Raw genomic sequence first — 21,287 nt, forward strand, 5'->3', positions numbered from 1 at the left:
TATCAATTTTACCAATTATCAATTACCAATTATCAATTTTAGAGCATTTTTATCATAAAAAACGCTGTACCATTTAACAGTTGCCCCCTTTTGTCCCCAAACCCATCTCATGCCTAGGCAACCACTACTGTATTTCTGTCTCTATAGATTTTCTTATTTGGAACATTTCACAGAGATGGAAACATACAACATGTCATCTTTTGTGACTGGTTTTTTCACTTAGTATAATATTTTCAAGATTCATCTATGTTGTAGCCTTTATCAGCACTTCATATCTTTATTATTGCCAAACAATATTTCATTGTATACAGCACTGGGTTGTTCCCAGTTTTGGGGGCCTTTATGAATAATGTTGCTGTGAACATTCATGAACACATTTTTTGTGGATCATGTTTTATTTTCTAACGCTTGATTTTAGCCTGGGTATTTCGTGTTTCATGCACTTTTCCCTGGCCTAAGGGAATAGCAGCTGGAATAGAGCGGTTCCACTAAAGGAGGGAAGCTCAGCTTGGTGGCGTGCAGGCTGTGTTGGGTTTCTGGGGACCCATTTTCTCTTCTGTGGTTATACTGTCCTGTATCTTGTTTACTGTAACTGATGGGCAAGGGAGGAAGGACGTAATGCATTTCTATGAGGAGATATTCCCAGACTTTGAGCTCTTTCCTTCAACTGAGTATGAAGTTTGGATTGTTCTCTTCTGACGAGGAAAGTCTGTTCATGATTTCTTTCCCTACGCATTCATAATTTCTGGCAGAAGAGAGGAAAGATAAGAATATTCTCTTTCTTTTTACTTTTTTCCAAAAGCAAGCGTATTGGTGAAATTTCTCAGGACACTTTTGAGTCATGAGTAGGGGAGGGTGAGGGAGAGGCCAAGACACACTGCTGGACACCATTCTGCTTCGGAATCCTCGGCTCCGTTTTTTGTCCACAAGTTCTTAAAATTTACTAGATTAGATTTGTCCTTTACCTCTTCTTTGGTGAGTTTGTGTGCACTTATTGCAATATTGATCAACTCTCCACAATTTAATATCCACAGGCTTCTCTCTTTAACATACTCCAGTTGGAATGTTGTCTTCACAACTATATTTTCAAAGTCCACCATAACCTCCAGGATGTGAAATTCAGTGCCTTTTTATCTTTAGCAATAACTGAAATAGCTGACCACTTCTCCCTCTTTTGTTTTTTGGTTTTTGGTTTTTGGTTTGTGTGTGTGTTTTAAGTAAACTCTACCCCTGATGTGGGGCTCGAACCACGAGATCAAGAGTTGCATGGTTGTAAGGACTGAACTAGCGAGGTGCCCTACATATCCTTCTTTTGACTTTGGTTACATAGAGTCTATTTATTTGCTTCGTGGGATTCTCTCCAACTTTCGAGTGCTGGAGGGCCCCAGGACTTGGTCATAGTTCTTCTCTTTTTCTTTCTTTCTTCTTCCCTTGAGTAAATGTCATACATCGCCATGAAGAAATTTTTTTTTAAGAATGTATTTTTCTTTTAGTTATTATAAACTATAGCTAAGTAGAAGGGCTACCACATCATTTTGGAAAATGATACAACAAAATGGCTAATTATTTATGTTCTTAATTTCTGTCCTCCTGTCCTAATGAGCATCTTGCTTTGTCAGTCAGTTATTCCTTTTTCTTACCGAGTTTTCATTCTCTCTGGACTTCATTCAATTCAGTCCCCTCAGCTTGTGAACATATTCAGATTATTCTCAACTTGTCAGAACCTGTCCTTGCTTCTGCTACTCATCTCCTGTGTTTGGCTTCGTTGGATCTTTCCATGTTTGCATTGTTTCTGTCTCACCACCTCCCATTTTAAATTCAGACTTATTTAGTGTTGTGATTTTTATTTAATATTTTAAAATTTATTCTTATTCATTTAATATTTTTACTAAGTAGTTTTTGAAAATCTATATGCCTAAAACTCATGAAGTGATACTTGATAAAAAGGTCTCACAAAACATGTACTCATGGTTATTATTTTGCTCTTATATCGTGTTTTTGTTTTCTTTTAACAGTTGTTGGAATACTTTGTAGAAGAATATTTTGATCAAAATCCTATTAGTCAGGTATGTAGATAGTGATAGAATTCAGAATTTGGTTCCTGATGTGCCAATTATAATTTATTTTTAGAACATCCTTCTGTGGGTTATTAGGTGATCCAGGTTGTGCACCAGTTTCTGGTGCACTTATCAATGAAAAGCAAGGTAACTGTAGAAGTTAAATTATGTACAGTGAAATCATAGCTAAATTGATGTCAAAATCATCATGAGAAAAAATTTCTCTTATGTTAATTATTCCTTTTGAAATTACTAATTTAGGTTATGTATATTCTTGTCAAGAAGAAGTAAATTGTTAAATTAATGATCATTTTTGTTTTTATTTTCAGATTGGACTAATTGTAACAAAGAGTAAAAGAGCTGAAAAGCTGACCGAACTCTCAGGTATGCATAAAGTTACCTTTACACGACTCAAGGACTTGGCTCTATTTACTCAACCTTGTTTGTGATCTGTTTATAAGGTTGCCTAATAAGTAAAATGAAGACTTCTTCTATACTCCCATTGTGAAACACTTAATAAACCCTTCATTAAATCCTCCATTAAACTCTAGGTATTTAAAATGAACTATTTTAAATTGAGTCCTGTGCAGTAATGAATACTACTGTAGTGAATGTAAATGTTTAAGATTCATACATTCTTATCCCAAAAGAATTAAAATGAAATTATTGTAACCATTCTAAAAACCAATTAGTCTTAAAATTAACTTTCTAAAAGTTAAACCTCTGTAGAGCCAAGAGTTTAAAAATTAAATTGTAGGTGTTGCTAATAATTCAGTTTTTCTGCTTATATGATCTGCCTAACTGAATTTTATTCTCTTAAAAGATGGTTCAGGAGGGGTTCCTGGGTGGCTCAGTTGGTTGAGCAGCCAACTTTGGCTCAGGTCATGATCTCATGGTTCGTGAATTTAAGCTCCACATCGGGCTCTGTGCTGACAGCTTAGTGCCTAGAGCCTGCTTCAAATTCTGTGTCTCTCTCTCTCTCTCTCAGAAATGAATAAACATTAAAAAAAATTTTTTTATTAAAAAAAATCCTCTGGATATTGTGATAGGCCTCTTGAGGACACCCTTTGTCTCTCTGATTAGAATCACTGCTATAAACCACACTGACAGTAATGTGGTAGGCTTTTTTCCTATACTCACAGTACAGTAGGAGATGAACAAAATATTTGGTATGATATGGTAGAAAGAGAAGTGGACAGAGAGGCAGGAAATGTAGGTTTAAGTTCTGGTCATGCCACTGGGTCGGTGTTTGTCTTGAGGCCAATTATTTAACTTGTTAGATTTGTTTCTCACTTATGAAATGAGGAATTTGGACCTAGTGAGGTACTTTCCATTTCCTTTTTTTTTTTTTAACGTGTATGTATTTTGAGAGGGAGAGAGAGAGAGTGCTAGTCAGGGAGAGGGCAGAGAGAGAGGGAGAGAGAATCCAAAGCAGGCTCCACGCTTAGCATGGAGCCTGACACGGGGCTCAATACCTGGACCTTGAGATCATGACCTGAGCCAAAATCAAGGCTTGGATGCTTAACCGACTGAGCCAACCAGGCGCCACTATTTCTTTTTTTTCTTTTCTTTTTTTTAATTTTTATTACTTATTTTTGAGAGAGAAAGAGTGCATATGTGTGCGTGCAAGCCGGAGAGGGGTAGAGGTAAAGGGAGACGGAGAATTCCAAGCAAGCTCAACACTGACAGCACAGAGGCTACCTCGGGACTTGAACTCAGTAACTGAGAGATCATGACCTGAGCCAATATCTAGAGTTGGATGCTTAACTGACTACACTGCCTAGGCGCCCTGGCACTTTTCATTTTTTAAATTTTATGATTCTAAGAATAAGTACCTGAAATGTATATTAAACAATGACCAATGCTTGGTATTTTAAAACTTATTTAGGTAAATAAGAACACCAAGAAGCTCCAAATAGATGAATGGACGAGGAAGACAGATAATTCACACCAGAATAAAAAGAAAAACTCAATAGCTCTGTTATGATCTCATGGTTTGTGAGACTGAGCCCCACGTCAGGCTGTGTACTGGCAGCATGGAGCCTGCTTGGGATTGTTGGGATCGTCTCTCTCTCTCAAAATAAATAAACTTTATGAAAAATTTTAGCCAAATAAGTGATCAAAAAACAAAACCACTCAGCAACATTGTATTGTTTTATGTATTTTAAATGAGGAAAATGAAGTTTGAAAAGCCGTACATCTTGTTGAACCATGGAGAAACTGGTACTTACAGTGCTGATGAGCTCATTAATTTGTTTAAAATTTTTGGGAAAAACCATTAAAATGGTTGTTCCTTGAAATTTATACTTAGGAAACATTATGAAAGAAGTAAGAGCCTCTTCTACAGATATACTAGTGACAAATTGGGAAGAGATGTTCAACAGTATGGAGGTAGTTTGATGAATTATATGATAAAATCAATTTAATAATGTTTAGATTATCATTAAAGTGATGACAGTGTTGAAATAGGAGAAAATGTCTAACTGTATTTCATTGAATCTCAGATTCCATCTTTTTTTTGTATATGTGCTGCTGAAGCGAGCACTCATCTTTTTTTTTTTCTTTAACATTTATTTATTTTTGAGAGAGAGAGAGCACGTGTGCATAAGCAGGGGAGGGGCAGAGAGAGAAGGAGACACAGAATTCAAAGCAGCTCCGGACTCTGAACTGTCAGCACAGAGCCTGACTCAGGGTCAAATCCACAAGCCGTGAGACCACGACCTGAGATGCTTAACCGACTGAGCCATCCAGGCGCCCCAAATTCCATCATTTGTAAGATGGCTTTCTTTTATGAGCCATCAAGTTTAACTCTAGGAGTTAAACTTTTACACAGTGTCCGATGATAAATGTAAATTGTTCATACCAAAAACAGAAAAAAATAATTTTTTGCACCAGCTTCTTGATAATTGGACATGTCTGGTTGCTCTTCTAAAGAACTTGGCAATTTCTCTTCACTTGATATGTATTGGCTTGGTGTGAAATAGACAATCTTTTCAGCTGTCACTTCAGTAACAGAAGATGTCACAGCTATGTTTATTTGTGGAGATCTTCCTTTCTTAGGTCGTATAAAACTCCTTTTTTATCCCCTGAATAAAAAAATAGTGAATTACATTCTTCTATCAATGAAGTTTTGCTTCACTAATAATAAATAAATAATTTTATACCTCACTGCTCTGTTCCTTGCCTTTCTACATAAAAATGTAACTTTGCATTAATAACTTTTTTTAGAAACACTTTGTTATGTTATGTTATGTTATGTTATGTTAGAGAGAGAGTGCACAGGCAGGGGAGAGCGGCAGAGAGCGAAAGAATCTTAAGAGGCTCCATGCTCAGTGCAAAGTTTGATGTGGGGCTCAATCCCACATTCATGACCTGAGCCAAAATCAAGAGTTGGGTACTCAACAGACTGAGCCTTTCGGGCCCCCAAGAGACACTTTAAATGGCAGTTAGACTGACCATGAATAGCAGCAACAGTACATAATAGAGTTGCTACAACACATCAGTAGCCATTCCTACGTTCACATGTAACCAGGCAGTGATGCTGGTGTCACAGATGCTGCCTGGCTGCCAGTGGTTGTAAGACACAGTGTGATTTCAGAGACGTTAAATTGTAAAAATGTAGGAGTCTTGAAAATGATGAAATAGGGAAAGACTGAAAGTAAAAAGTTGTGCCCTTTAATAATATTTAACATACGCGCTAATAGGGCGCCCAATTGGCTCAGTTGGTTAAGCATCTGACCCTTGATCTCAGCTCAGGTCTTGATCTCAGGGTTGTGAGTTCAGGCCAGGTGTTGAGCTCCATGTTGGGCATGGAGCCTACTTAAATTTTTAAAAAATCTAATAGAAAGATTATTTTTATTCTGTTTTTTAGTATGAAGTAAGAGTTTATGTAACAAACATTTCTGATAAAAGTGCTACTTGCTATAAAAATGTAAATTGGGGAGATTCTGTTCTTCAACAACATGGATAAGTAAATTTAGGGAAAAACACCAGTTTCTATAATGTATAATAAAATTTTGTTATAAGTAGATTATTACATTTTCTATTTTAGGAAACCCAAGGAAACACATCACATCTTTGAAGAAAGCTGTAGACATGACCTGCCATGGAGAACCCTCTCTCTATAACTCATTAAGCATGGCTATGCAAACTCTAAAGTTAGTATTTTATACTTTTTTATTTATAATTCATTTTAAGTTTTTGAATGAATTGAGATGATAATGTATTAATATGTGTGTCCATAAACTGAGCTGTAGTGAAACTGTTATTAAGAGAAATATGTAATGTCATTTATGATGTTTAGTGTGGTATTGGTTTGTAAATTTTTATTTCACATTTTAGCTGGCAAGAAAGACTCTTAAAGATTTTAGAAACACAAAACTGTAGCAGTATTAGTACAAAGAAAATGTGCTTGATGAAAAAAAAATTTTTTGAAAATTGATTATATATGGAATTTAATGTGGTATAATAATTGTGAGTTTGTTGTACATTTATTGACTTTTCTTAACTTATCTTGTTAATTATTTTGCAAAAGTATAGCACAGTTTTCCAGCAAGTTCAAGTATGTGGAATGTAGATTAGACTCTAATGAAAATATTCTGGGTTAGTTCATATATTTTATCCCTGGGTTGTCTGTCCTGGTTTTTATACCTTTATGTAATAGATATTTTTCTAGTTTTGAAGTAGGTGAGGAGGTAACACTCATATTAAAGGCAGGCATAATAGCAGCATCACAAGTGAAATTCTGAGAGCCCAAAAATGAAAGCTATAAATAACGATAGAATTGCCACCAAAAAGCACAAAATCTGTTTAGTATAGGGGAAAACAGCTTATCACATCTTAAAGTCCCCTAAATTATCATATAATTAAGTGATACACAAAAATGAATGTTTATGAATAGTATGAATCTGAATCAAACATGAGGCTAAATTACAGCCTTTAAAGAAGTATGTTGGGCGCCTGGGTAGTTCAGTTGGCTAAGTATCTGACTCATGATTTTGGTTCAGATTGGAAGATCGAGCCCCACTTCAGGTTCTTCGCTGGGTTCTGTGCTGGGCCTGGAGCCTGCTTAAGATTCTCTCTCTCTCTGTCTCTCTCGCTCTTTCTCTTTCTTCTTCAACCCCTCCTCTGCTTGGTTGTGCACTCTCTCTCCAAAAAAATAAATAAATAAATAAAATTTAAAAATAAAGAAAAAGTTACTATTGTCAAGACACACCTTAAAGTCGATCCATGTGGTATTTTCATACTTTCCAATGTACATTTAAAACTCTGTATGAAATGAGTCTACTGGTTTGTAAGCTTCATGATGTCAGGAACCTTATAGAGTCTTGCTTATGACTCTATCCCAGAACCTAAAAAGAGAATTCAGTAAATATTTATGGAATGAATAAATGAATCGATTTTTTGTGTAGCTAATTTTAGAAAAATTGACATTAACGTACTTAGAGTATACTCACAATTCACTCCTTTGCAGTGTTAAATGGGATATTCTATAGTCTAAATAAATCAACCACGTGTACTATTTTTTCTAGGTAAAGCAATTCATTAATCTATCCCTAATTGGAATATATCTTACCTCTCTGTAGACACATGCCTGGACACACAAGCAGAGAAGTGCTGATCATCTTTAGCAGCCTCACAACCTGTGACCCATCTAACATCTATGATCTAATCAAGGTAGAGCCCGTCATCCTTTGTGCCCAAAGCCAGTGTTGCAACTCTAAAGAGAACTTTGTAGTGAATTTATTACTAGTTTTCAGAAACTTGTTTTTACATATTAATTTTTGCATGTTTTTTTTTCTTCCCCCAAACTTTCCACTTACATGGATTTTGTGAAGACCCTAAAGGCAGCTAAAATTAGAGTGTCTGTTATCGGACTGTCTGCAGAGGTTCGGGTTTGCACTGTACTTGCTCGTGAAACTGGTGGTATGTATCTCGAATCTTCAGTATTTATTCATAATTCTTATGTAAGAAATGACAGTTGATTAATTAAATTAGGGTGTTTGCAGGGCATGTGGGTGGCTCCATCGGTTGGGTGTCTAACTCTTGATCTCAGCTCAGGGCATGATCTCACAGTTGGGGAGATCGAGCCCCGAGTGGGGCTCTGCACTGATTGCACGGAGCTGGCTTGGGATTCTCTCCTGCTCTCTCTGCCTTCCCCTGCTTGGTCCCTCACTCTCCCTCTCTCACAATAAATAAATAAACAGGGGGAAAACTTGTACATCAGGATATTTTCAAGCTACTAGATTTAAATCACTTCATGTCCTGAAGTCTATAATATATATACTTCTCTTAGTTGTATTATTGATTCTGTAAGATATCATCTCAAAATGCAAGGACTCTTAAGTAGTTATGTCAGAATTTAGAGGAAACATTATAACTCAAAATGCTAGAAATTTCACTAATGTACAATACTTACAACTTTTAAGTATAATCTTATAACCTTATAATTTGGCTTTAATTACATTGTAATTATAGTTATTCCTAGAGAAGTCAGTTTAGAGATGTCATTTAAATGAGTTTTTAAAAAATGATGATTTAACTTAAATACTTATTTTTCAGATGGTGTAACTTATAGAATTACATAAAAAGTACAACTGATACTCATGTCTTGATTTTGTCATGATTTTTTCTTTTACTCTTCGTCTTACTAGGCACATACCATGTTATCTTAGATGAAAGCCATTACAAAGAGTTGCTGACACATCATGTCAGCCCTCCGCCCGCTAGCTCAGGTTCTGAATGCTCGCTTATTCGTATGGGTAAGTGTAGTTTATGTTGTAAAATTGATATTTAAAAGTGACTGGGGTCAAATTAGACTTGCTGTTTTTATTTGTACAGTTCATTTTAATATTTAAGAATTTATTTCTTTTAACTTAAATGTTTTATAATTAGAGAGAATTATCCTGTTGAAGCAATCTTGGAAAATACAGAGAAGTTAAAAGAAAGCTAAAACTGCGGCGCCTGGTAGCTCAGTCGGTGAAGCCTCCAACTTTGGCTCAGGTCATGATCTCATGGTTCATGAGTTTGAGCCCCACATCAGGCTCTGTGCTGACAGCTCAGAGCCTGGAGTCTGCTTCGGATTCTGTGTCTCCATCTCTCTCTGTCCCTCCCTTGCTACTCTGTCTCTCCGTCTCACTCTCTCTCTGTGTCTTAAAAATGAATAATAAAACATTAAAAAATATTCGTCGTCCTATCACAACAGCCATTACTGACTTTGTTTTCTTTTTAAGTCTAGAAAGGCACAAAGACACTGCATTTATAGAAGATTTTTGTTGTATTAGAAATTTAAAAGATAAGGTACAAAAATCTTTGTACTGTTTGGTCAAACCTGTGTAATACCAACTGCAAAGACAGAAGGTTGCAGGGCAATACATCACATTCCTTAACAGGGATTTGGGGTAGTTGCACCGGGCTGCTTTAGCTGGCAGAGTATGTAAGTCTTGATCTCAGGCTTATAAGTTTGAGTCCCACTGTGAGTATAGAAGTTACTTAAAATCTTTAAAAATAAATAAAGAATTTTTTAAAAGAGTTTTTCAAGAAAAGAATGATGAGTTTTGCATCATCTAAAATAATTTTTCTTTTTTTTGTATTTTCCAAAAATTTTATAATGAACATTTATTATGTTTATAATGGAAAAAGGCATAAACTTTTTAAGTATGAAAAAGAATCTCTTTATACATTTTTTTAAAAGTTTACTTATTTTGAGAGAGAGAGAGAGAACGAGATGGGGTGAAGGAGAGAAGAGAGGAAGAGACAGACTCCCGAGCAGGCTCTGCACCATCAGCATGGAGCCCAATGTGGGGCTCAAACTCAGGAGCTGGTGAGATCATGATCTGAGCCAAAATCAAGAGTTGTTTAACGGACTGAGCCGCCCATCCTCTCGCTCCCTCTCTCAAAAATAAACATTAAAGATAAATAAATAAACATTAGAAATTCAAATGCTTATTTATTATTTATTTTGAGTGAGAGAGAGCACGAGTGAGCGCTCGCATATGCCACTGGGGGAGGGGCTGGGAGAGAATCCCAAGCAGGCTCAGTGCCGTCACCGCACAGCCCAAAGGGCTCTCTCCCAGAAACCGTGAGAGCATGACCTGAGCAGACATCCAGAGTCAGGGGCCTAACTGACTGACCACCCAGGTGCCCTGTGTTTGTTCGTTTGTTTAATATTTACTTTGTAACTATTAGTGAGATGGAGTACTTCTTCTAGTCCATTGATAGTGCTGGCCGACTTCTGTTTCCTCATCTGTAAAGTGATGTAAGTGTCTGTCTCCTGGGGTGTAGCAACAGTTGACTTACTACGCATGAGGCATACAAAATAGTACTCGACATAAACACTCAATACATTTTAAATGTTATGGTGGCTCAGTTTTTTATTTACTGATAAATTGGTACATTTTTTTAGCCCATTTTAAAGTTATTTAAACTTATAATAATTTATTCTTCAAATTGATTTGTTAGAACCATTTGGGAATATCAGCCCATTTTTATCACCTGGCACAAATATTTTTTCATTTGGCCATTTAACTTTACCTTTACTTCTTTTGATATGTAGATGGACTTAACATTGATATGTAGTGAAATATATATATATTTTATGGTTTCTACTTCTCTTGGACTTGTTTTCAGAATTTAAAGATATGTATAGAGGGACTCCTGAGTGCCTCAGTCTGTTAGCATCGAGCTCTTGATTTCAGCTCAGATCATGATCTTACAGTTTTATGACATTAAGCCCCATATCCGGTTCTGCACTGACAGTGTGGAGCCTGCTTGGGATTTGCTCTCTCCCTCTCTCTGCCTCTCTCTTGCTCTTGCTCACTCATTCTCTTTTTCTCTCTCAAAGCAATTCATAAACATTAAAAAAAGAAAGAAGAAGTTCTTTTAAAATAATATGTATGGAAAGCAAACTACATGGGTTTGGGCATTCCAAAATTTTAAACCTAGAAGTATATTCTTAATATAAAATGAAAGTGGACAGCTATGTAATAGACTCCCCATTATGCCAAAAGTATTTAAAAATTTCAAACATTTTCTTTTTTGTTGTTTTTTTGTTTTTTTTTTTTTGTTTTGTTTTTTTTTTGAGAGACATAGAGAGACAGCGTGAACAGGGGAGGGTCAGAGAGAGGGGGAGATACAGAATCTGAAGCAGGCTCCAGGCTCTGAGCTAGCTGTCAGCACAGAGCCCGATGTGGGGCTCGAACCCACAAACTGTGAGATCATGACCTGAGCTGAAGCCGGTCGCTTAACCAACTGAGCCATCCAGGCGCCCCCAAACATTTTCTTTTTAAAAAGCAGCATGTGTTGTCATTAAATTAAAATTTTTAGACTTTAGAATCTGCAGCTATATGTATGGACACCTCTTTCCCCCATTTTCTCCACTTTTATTTTTTTTTTATGGCTTGGTATTACTGTACATACTATAATAAAGCATTCTAAAAGGCAGGAGAGAGGGGCTCCTGAATGGCTCAGTTGGTTAAGCATCCAACTTCGGCTCAGGTCATGATCTCATAGGGAGTTTGAGTTTGGGTTTGAGCCCCGTGTCAGGCTCTATGCTGACAGCTCAGATTCTTTATCTGTCTCTTCTCTGCTCACACTCTGTCTTTCTCTGCCTCACTCTCAAAAGTAAAGATTTTTTAAAAAAAATTGTTTTAAATAAAAAATAAAAGGCAGGAGAGAGAACTTTTGTACAACTTTGTGGGGTTTCTGGTAGGAATATTGTTAGCTTCCTAGTCCTAGAATTTTGGTTCGTGCTTGGAAAAAGAAATTCATATATGTTCTTCTTTGAAGGATTTCCTCAGCATACCATTGCTTCCCTGTCTGATCAAGACGCAAAACCGTCTTTCAGCATGGCGTAAGTAAAAACTTTGAAACTGTCAGTGATAATATTTTTACATTTTTAATTCCTTCCTGTAAGTTATGAGTTAAAGAAAAAACTAAAGTTATATGGGCTTGCAGTGTAATGGCTTTTGTAAAAGGTTACCTTCTATATAGCTCTGACAAGGAGAAAGGACTATCTCTGTTTACGCCTGTGGAGTAATCTTCAGGATATATTATTAGGAAAAACAGCAAGATAGAGAAAAGTACTTAGTATGCTGCCAGTCCTCTGAGAAGAAGGTGGTGATTTGATTAGATATACATACTTGTTCATATTAATGACAAAAAGAGTAATGGAAATAAAAAGTAAAAGCTAAAAAAATGTTTACCTGGGCAGTGTGTGAAGAAAGGCAAAGGGATGGCTCCTAGACTTTTCTAAACATACCTTGTTTTAAACTGTAGAGCCTTATATTTTACATAATTGTGAAGCAAAGTTAAATTAAAGAAACTAATCCTTAAAAATCACAAGTAAGACTTGTGTCTCCAGCTATAAAGGAACCATAGGGACTGACCTTACTTTCCTCCCTCCTGCCAGACAAAACATACAATACAACGGTATTCAGACAGGGACAACAGGCAGTGCAGGGAAATGATCCCTGAAAGAAGGAAACAAGTGAGGCGAGCCCTGTGAGTGCAGTTGACTGCCTAGAGGGCGTATCTAGGCTGCAGTGCAGGATGGGAAAGCCACAGAGTCCCTGAAGGTCTTGATCAGTTGAAGAAACCGAGTTCAGAGTTTGGGGAGGATGCAATGGCAATGATTTTCCAGGCACAGTACTAGAAAGAAAAAGGCTGGACAGAGAACTCTCGGGATCGCAGGGACTTCCCTGGAGTTACCAGCTGACTTATGAGGACTGCTATTAGAGGCCCAGGAAAGAACCCTTGAAGAGGTTCTTTCAGTGGCAGCATAGTCCCTGGAGCTCCCAGGGGGTGGGGAATGGTTCATGTTCCCACCAATCAGTGTGGAGAAACCTCTTAACAGTGGGCATTGACTAGTGTCCACAGTAATGGAACCAAATTAACCCCAGACTAACAGCTATTAAGGACACCTAATGAGCTAAAAAGCAAGTTTTGAACAGAACAAGCTATTTCCAAGTTACTTCCAAGTATATTCTAGAATAGTCTATACTTTATTTCCAAGTATATCCTAGAAAAAGCCCCAGTATATTTAAGGGAATACCAGAAAAATCCAGCACCTAAAACAAAGCAAAATTCATAATGTCTGGTAGCCAGTCAAAAATAACCAGGCATGCAACAAAGTATAAAAATGTCACCCATAACAAGGAGAAAATCATTGAACAGAAACATCCAGAAACAGCACAGCTGATGGAGTTAGTAGATAAGGTATTAAAACAGCTGTTATGAAAAAGACCCAAATCAAAGTTTTAGACACAAATGTCTGAGATGAAAAATATCCTACATGGGATTAACAATAGATGAGTCCCTGAAGAAGAAAAGATGAGTGAATTCAAATACATTAATGCATATCAGGGCTCCTGGCTGACTCAGTCAGTAGAGCATACGGCTCTTTATCTCACATTCATGAGTTTGAGCCCCATGTTGGGTGTAGAGATTACTTAAAAAAAAAAAAAACAAAAACCCAGAAAATAAAGACACTAATGTACATTATTCAAAACAGAAATGCAGGAACGCCTGGATGACTCAGTTGGTTAAGCATCCAACTTCAGCTCAGGTCACGAACTCAGGTTTTGTGCGTTAGAGCCCTGTGTCAGCACAGAGCCTGGAGCCTGCTTCAGATTCTGTTCTCCCTCTCTTTCTGCCCCTCCCCGCTTGCACTCTGTCTCTGTTTACAAAAATAAAGATTAAAAAAAAAAATACAGAGAGAAAAAAGGTAAAGAATGAACCTCACATAAGTAAGCTATGAAGCTTCAAGATTTTAAAATCAAGGTAGGATACTTTCTTTTGCCGTAACCGTTCAGATCTTTATATATCGTTGTAAAAGTAATGTTTCCTTCCATAGGCACTTGGATAGCAACTCTGAGCCAGGACTTACATTAGGAGGGTATTTCTGCCCACAGTGTCGAGCAAAGTACTGTGAACTTCCAGTTGAATGTAAAATCTGTGGTAAGAAATAAACTGTTCTTTATCAGTAAATTAATCTTGAATAACTTCTCACGTATATTGCTATTGAAGTAAATGTTAATATTAAGCTCTGCCTATGTTTCTGGATTTAATCTGTCAGAAGAGTGTATTTTTTTTATTGAGTGCCCAGTACTTCCTTTCTAAGAATAAACCTGGCGTTCTAGAAGAGTTTTCTGATTCTCTTTCTGAAATGGGTATGTTCTTTAAAGGCACTGCAGTAGATCTAGTAGACATTTTTGCAGCTCTTATTTTCATGAGATAAATATATATAAGGAGAATGAGGAATTCAAGTAATAGAATTGCAGAATTTTATCTCATTTATATGTAGGCAAATTGGCAAGAGAGTTCACACAATTAGTGACACAAGTAAAACTCCATCCTGGAATCTTCTTTTTAAGAGACATGTAAATTAAGAAATGAATACCAACAGTCCTAAAAAAAATACCTTGAAAATATTTAACCTGTCATTTTACATTTGAGCCATTGTCTTAGTAACATTTGTGCTATTAAGTATGAGTCTCTTGTTTTATTTGTTAGGTCTTACTTTGGTGTCTGCTCCCCATTTGGCACGATCTTATCATCATTTATTTCCTTTGGATGCTTTTCAAGAGATTCCTCTAGAAGAACATAATGGAGAAAGGTATAGGAGTTTTGGTTATTTTATATCTATTGTACATGGTAGAGTAATGTTTGAATGCATTGTTAATGTAAATAAAAAGATAGTCATATTAATTTGGGCAAGATGGCTTCTGATGAAGAGAATGAGATGGTAGAATGCCTTGGTTATGACTGAAATGACTCATTAGAGAGATATGGATTTCCCTAAGCCCACCTATGTGTAGTAAGTGGAGTCGTATACTGATGTATCAGCTCTCCAAAAGAACAAAAAAGCCCTGATTTGTAGCCTTAGCCAATTTCTGTGGTGTAAAACCAGGGATTTATCCAGTAGGCCTAATAGTATGGCCTAACGTCCCTCAACTATTTCTCTCCTAAAGAACATTTTCTACTCTTGAAGGACAGAACTTTGTGGATTGAAAGGGACTGTCAAGTGCCTGACATAGTCAGGAAATATAAACCCACACTAAAGTTGAGTGTTGTGAAATTTTAGAATACACAGCAAAATCCTAATCGTAATCATTTCTGGAGAGGGACAATTAGGTCACATAATCTAGAAATAAAATTATTTTGCTTCTCAGCACTACTGGATGCTACAGGGAGCAATTTCCTTCAAAATTTGGAGTGAAAATTATTAACAATCTAAATTATATACCTGGCAAAGCTCTCAGTTAAATGTAGGTAGAATAAAGACAATTTCAGACTTGTGAGACCTCAAAAAGAGACTTTGTGGGGAAGCCGTGGAAGAGATGATTTCAAAGGAACTGAGAAAGAGAATGACTGGAAGAGAATAGAAATATTTATCTAAAGAAAGCCCTAGGATGCTGATAAGGGGAGATTATAGAATGACACTTGTGTGTCAGATATGGAGAATAAATAATCCAGTTTGGAGAAGGTCCGAATGCTCCAGCCAGGAGAGGCGTCACCTGGAGGACAAATTCTTGATGTCAGTGAACATAGAGAAGACTTTGAGACTTCTCCGAGGAAGGTTGAGGCTGAGTTATTACATAACTCGCGTCATTACATACCATGTAATTATATGGTAATTACGTAGAAAACAGCGTTTTTTATATAATTACTATATTGTGACTCACAATATAGTAATTAACTCCACCAAAAAAATTTGTTTGCTTATTTATTTATTTTGAGAGAGGTTGGAGGAGAGAATCAGCTGTCAGCAGAGTCCCTTGCAGGGTTCTATCTCACAAACCATGAGGTCACGACCTGAGGCAAAATCAAGAGTCCTGTGCTTAACCAGCTGAGTCACCCTGATGCCCCTAGTAAGAAATATTTTGAAGAGAGGAAGAGTTTTATTACATGGCTCAGGTGAATATGCTTATAGTCATAATAAACCAAACATTTAATAATGTTCTATTCAAAGTTATTTCCTTATGTAGAAAGAATCAAGAATTAGTTTTGTGTACATGCTGTGGGTTCAAGAAAGTTGAAAGAGAATTAAATTACCATCTTCCATAGTAGGAAGTTTATAGCCAATGCCAGAAAAAAACCAAGAGATTTCCCTGTGAGCGTGGGTAACTATCAAATGGTTAAAAGTTTTGAAAGTGAGGAACTGGAAATGAAGTGGGGGTGCGCGGGGAGAGGGCCTCTATTTTTTTTTTTTTTTAGTAAGCTTTGGAAACTTAAAAAAATTTTTTTTTCTTTTAAGTTCATTTATTTATTTTGAGAGTGAGAGAGCCAGGGAGGGGTAGAGAGAGAGCCAGAGAGAGAGAATCCCAAGCTGTCACCACAGAGCCCAACACTGGGCTCAAAACTCATGAACCACGAGATTACGACCTGAGCCAAAGTCAGATGCTTAACTGATGGAACCACCCAGGTGCCACAAACTTTTTTGTTTGTTTGTTTGCTTATTTATTTTGAGAGAGAGGTGCAGAGAGAGAGAGGTAGAGAGAGAATCTTAACAGGCTCCACGCTTTCAGCACAGAGCCAAATGTGGGGCTCAAATGCACAAACCCAGAGATCATGAGTCTAAATCAAGGTCAGATGCTTGCGCCACCAGGTGCCTCCATTTTGGGAACTTGTAACTCTTTAAACCATTCCTTGAAAATTATGCCTTTAGGCATCTACAAGAAATTAATTTCTCTTCCATCCATATAGAATTGTACCAGCTATGTGCTATCTTTGGAAGAGTTGCAAAATAGTCATTCAGAGTATTTTCTGCAGGGCTTAATTCCCTGGTGGAATCCCAATAGGGAACATGTGTTCATTCATATTTAACCTTGATAAAAATAAATTTAAATTTTTAATGACTTTATATTTTAGCCAAAACAATTTTTTTAATTAAAGTAATTTGACATATAATATCCTATTATTTTCAGGTGCACTTCATAGGGTTTGATTTTTTTCCCAGTTTTTTTTAATAATTCATTGTCAAGTTAGCTAACATACAGTACATACAGTGTGGTCTTGACTTAAGGAGTGGCTTCCCATGATTCATCACTTACATACAGCACCCAGTGCTCATCCTACGAGATCGCCTCCACACTGCCCATTTTCCACGCCCCAACCCTCCCTTCTTCCCTCAGTTTGTTTTCTATACTTAAAAGTCTCTTGGGGGGGCGCCTGAGTGGCTCAGTCGGTTAAGCCTCCGGCTTCAGCTCAGGTCAGATCTCACGTTCGTGGGTTCGAGCCCCGCATCCGGCTCTGTGCAGACAGCTAGCTCAGAGCCTGGAGCCTGCTTTCGGTTCTGTGTCTCCTCTCTCTGCCCTTCCCCCTCTCATGCTCTGTCTCTCTCTGTATCAAAAATAAATAAAACATTAAAAAAAAAAGTCTCTTGGGGCCCCTAGGTGGGCTCAGTTTGTTAAGCGTCCAACTTCACCTCAGGTCATGATCTCACAGTTTGTGGGTTTGAATCCCGCACTGGGCTCTGTGCTGACAGCTAGCTCAGAGCCTGGAGCCTGCTTCAGATTCTGTGTCTCCCTCTCTCTCTGCCCCTCCCCCACTCAAAATCTGTTTCTTTCTCCCTCAAAAATAAATAAACATTGAATAAATAAATATGTAAAGTCTCTCATGATTTGCCTCCCTCTCTATTTGTAACTATATATATATATTTTTTTGTCTTTCTCTTTCCCCACGATCTTCTGTTAAGTTTCTCAACTTCCTCCTATGAGTGAAAATGTAATATCTGTCTTTCTCTGAAAAATTAAAATTTTCTAAAGTAGAATTTTGCTTTGTGAGATGACCTTGGAATACTGTAGAATCTTCTTAAATTATTGGTATTCATGATTCTATCTTTCTCTTAAAAGTCATATGTAAAGATAATTACTTATTAATTATAGGACTCTTGTTACTAACATTTTACAGAGATATTTTAATGAGTGAATTCCTAACAAAATAATTCTTAAACTTTCTTTTTCAGATTTTGTTATGGATGTCAGGGGGAATTGAAAGACCAGCATGTAAGTTCATGTGCTGTCTAAATTCTAAGTATCATCTACGAAATACTGAGGAAACATCAGGTTATCCCTCAGAAGGGATAACAGTAGATAGAGGGTAAATGAAAGCAAATTATTTTAAATAGGGGGCTCCTAGGTGGCTTAGTTGGTTGAGTGTCTGATTTCTTTTTTTTTAATGTTTTTTTAATGTTTTATTTATTTTTGATACAGAGAGAGACAGAGCATGAGAGGGGGAGGGGCAGAGAGAGAAGGAGACACAGAACAGGAAGCAGGCTCCAGGCTCTGAGCTAGCGGTCAGCACAGAGCCTGACGCGGGGCTTGAACCTACGAACGTGAGATCCGACCTGAGCCGAAGTCGGAGGCTTAACCGACTGAGCCACCCAGGCACCCCGAGCGTCTGATTTCAGCTTAGGTCATGATCTAGCAGTTCTGAGTTCGAGCCCCACAGCGGACTCGCTGCTGTCAGCACAGAGCCCTCTTTGGATCCTCTGTCCCCCTCTCCCTCTTCCTCTCCCCTGTTCATGCTCTCTTTCTCAAAAATAAATAAAAAATTTAAAATTAGTTTAAATAGGATTTTTTTTCCTCCATTCTAATTTTTCTGTAACAATATTTTAGTACTTTATCTTTTCTTTTTGTAAAAATTTTTTTAGTGTTTTATTTATTTTTGATACAGAGAGAGACAGAGCATGAGACGGGGAGGGGCAGAGAGAGAAGGAGACACAGAACCGGAAGCAGGCTCCAGGCTCTGAGCTAGCTGTCAGCACACAGCCTGATGCGGGGCTTGAACCCACGAATGTGAGATCTGACCTGAGCCGAAGTCGGAGGCCCAACCGACTGAGCCACCCAGGCGCCCCTATTTTAGTACTTTAAATTGTCTTTAGTTTGCAAGCTAAAGTGCATTTAGTTTGGAAGTATTAAAAGTTTTTTCTCCATAGTGTAGTTTAGGCTCTGTCACAACGCACTTTGAAGTTAGCATTTAAGGTGGCTTCAGACCAAAGGTTGTTCCCCAATTGTGCCAATGAGAAACTATTTTTAAAATTTTTGAAGGGGGCAATTTGAATGTATACACTTGGGGCGCCTGGGTGGCTCAGTCTTTTAAGCGTCCGGCTTCAGCTCAGGTCACAATCTCATGATTCATGGGTTCGAGCCCCACATCAGGCTCTGTGCTGACAACTCAGAGCCTGGAGCATGCTTTGGATTCTGTACCTCCCTCTCTCTCTGACCCTCCCCTGCTTGTGCTGTCTGTCTCTCAGAAATAAATAAAAAAACATTAAAAAAATAAATTTATTGAATGTATACACTATATAAGGATGCAGATAAGATCACTATATAGTTATAAATGTGTATTAGTTATGTGTCCATATTTAAAACTATACTTTATACACTGTATAATATATTAATTGGAAGGATTCCTTGCTTGTTTTACTCTCACGTTTCATAAAACAAGTTTTATTAATTTTTTTCGTGCCCCTGACATCAGTAGCTTCATCTTCACTACAGCCCTTTGAATCATTTGACTGTTTTTAAGAACACATCTCTACTTCTATACTTTTGGAGATTCAGTAATTTCTTATCTGGCATGGTGCTGCCTTGATAATTTTACCCCATGGCACAAGTATCCCTATATGTAATACGGAGAGAATCATGGATTTTTAAATTTTGTCTTATGTATGGCTTTTCCCATATTAAATAGTTAAATAAAAGAGGAATATAATTTGTGCAGTTGTGAGGTCATTCCCTAGCAATAACTAAATCCGTGTTAAAATTTTGTGCTTTTCTTTTTATTTATTTTTTTAGGATTTTTTTTTTAAGTTTATTTTGAGTAAGAGGGAGAGAGGGAATCTCAAGCAGGCTTTGCACTGACAGCTGTCTCTTATCAATTAAGTTATTTTGAGGGAGAGAAAGAGACAGAGAGAGAATCCCAAGCAGTTTCTGTGGTGACAGCCCAGAACTCTGGGTGCTTAATCTGCAAGATCATGACCTGAGCTGAAGTCAGGAGTTGGACACTTAACTGACTGAGTACCAGGCGCCCCTGTGCTTTTTCTTTTTAATCAAATCAGAGAAAGGACCTCTCAAAGCATTCGAAACCAGCACTGCTTTCAAGTTCATATGTCTTCCCCAGACATTTACATAAAATGAATTGACAGTGTCTTACGACAGACTTTAGTGAGTCAAAACAAAGTAATTTTCTCCTTTCTAAGGAATAGTTTTTCTTGGAAAAATAATCCCCTTCGGTTTGAGGATAAATAGTGCAGTGGAAGTAACACAGTAGGTAAAACTGAAAACTGACAGACGTGTAGAAGAGCAAAGCAGCGTGAACGTCTTCTAGCTGTGCTGAGCTTCCCTCTGGGAAACTATTTTGTAAGTTGTCTTTTCTTCCTTTCACTGCAGGTGTATGTCTGTGCTGTGTGCCGAAATGTCTTCTGTGTGGACTGTGATGTTTTTGTTCACGACTCTCTCCACTGCTGCCCCGGCTGCATGCATAAGATTCCAACCTCTTCAGGGATTTGATTCCAGCATATAGTGCACATTGTATGGTTAAAAGGACACCTGCAACTGTAAATAAAATGATTTTTTTAAAGGAAGCTCCAGTTAAAATATGCAGACCAATTTGAAAGGAAACTATGGCTTAAGAAGCTTTTTGGTAAGAAAATATGGGATTGGGGGCACCTGGCTGGCTCAGTCAGAAGAGAATGAGACTCTTGATCTCAGGGTTGTGAGTTTGAGCCCCATGTTGGATTACTAAAAGGTAATATAAACTTTAAAAAGAACGTAAAAAAAAAAAGAAAATGTAGGATTTTATTACATTTTAAAATTTATGTCTTGACCTAGAAATGCCCAGGATTCAGTAGTACTTTACTCAATTTTATTTTCTATTATTTTGAGTTATAATGTTTTCTTAGTCATTATACAGTATTGTATTTAAGTTACTTACAATTATTAAATTGATGTGATAATTTTACTGCCTTATAATTAAAGTAAATTAAGAATATAATTTATTTTTATTCCATTTTAGTGTAAAAAGAAAATTAAGTATAAGTGTGAATTCACTGTGAGATGAAAATTAAGCAGTAGTTAGGGGCACCTGGATGGTTCAGTCGGTTAAGGGTCTGACTTTGACTGAAGGCATGGTCTCGCAGTTTGTGGGTTCAGGCCCTGCGCTGGGCTCTCTGCTGAGAGCTGGGGGCCTGGAGCCTGTCTTAGGATTCTGTGTCTCCTCTCCCTGCCC

At 37.3% G+C, this 21,287-nt stretch overlaps 1 protein-coding gene across 2 annotated transcripts in view; it reads left to right on the top strand.

Annotated features, from left to right (window-relative positions):
* The window catches only part of GTF2H2 (general transcription factor IIH subunit 2), a 30,968-nt gene extending 10,325 nt beyond the window's left edge, over positions 1–20,643 (top strand). Inside the window, exons 6-16 of one of the 2 annotated variants that reach the window (XM_029941319.1) lie at positions 2,016–2,066; positions 2,387–2,441; positions 6,109–6,214; positions 7,643–7,733; positions 7,895–7,982; positions 8,711–8,818; positions 11,844–11,907; positions 13,909–14,012; positions 14,568–14,670; positions 18,022–18,061; positions 20,450–20,643. In XM_029941319.1, the coding sequence (XP_029797179.1) occupies positions 2,016–2,066; positions 2,387–2,441; positions 6,109–6,214; positions 7,643–7,733; positions 7,895–7,982; positions 8,711–8,818; positions 11,844–11,907; positions 13,909–14,012; positions 14,568–14,670; positions 18,022–18,061; positions 20,450–20,569 (930 nt within the window). In that variant the 3' untranslated portion in view covers positions 20,570–20,643. The remainder of the gene's footprint in view (positions 1–2,015; positions 2,067–2,386; positions 2,442–6,108; positions 6,215–7,642; positions 7,734–7,894; positions 7,983–8,710; positions 8,819–11,843; positions 11,908–13,908; positions 14,013–14,567; positions 14,671–18,021; positions 18,062–20,449) is intronic. The other variant, XM_029941320.1, reaches the window with a different exon arrangement.
* The last annotated feature ends 644 nt before the right edge of the window (positions 20,644–21,287 follow it).

The sequence above is a fragment of the Suricata suricatta genome, chromosome 6 (assembly GCF_006229205.1).
Source record: "Suricata suricatta isolate VVHF042 chromosome 6, meerkat_22Aug2017_6uvM2_HiC, whole genome shotgun sequence".
Lineage (NCBI taxonomy): Eukaryota > Metazoa > Chordata > Mammalia > Carnivora > Herpestidae > Suricata > Suricata suricatta.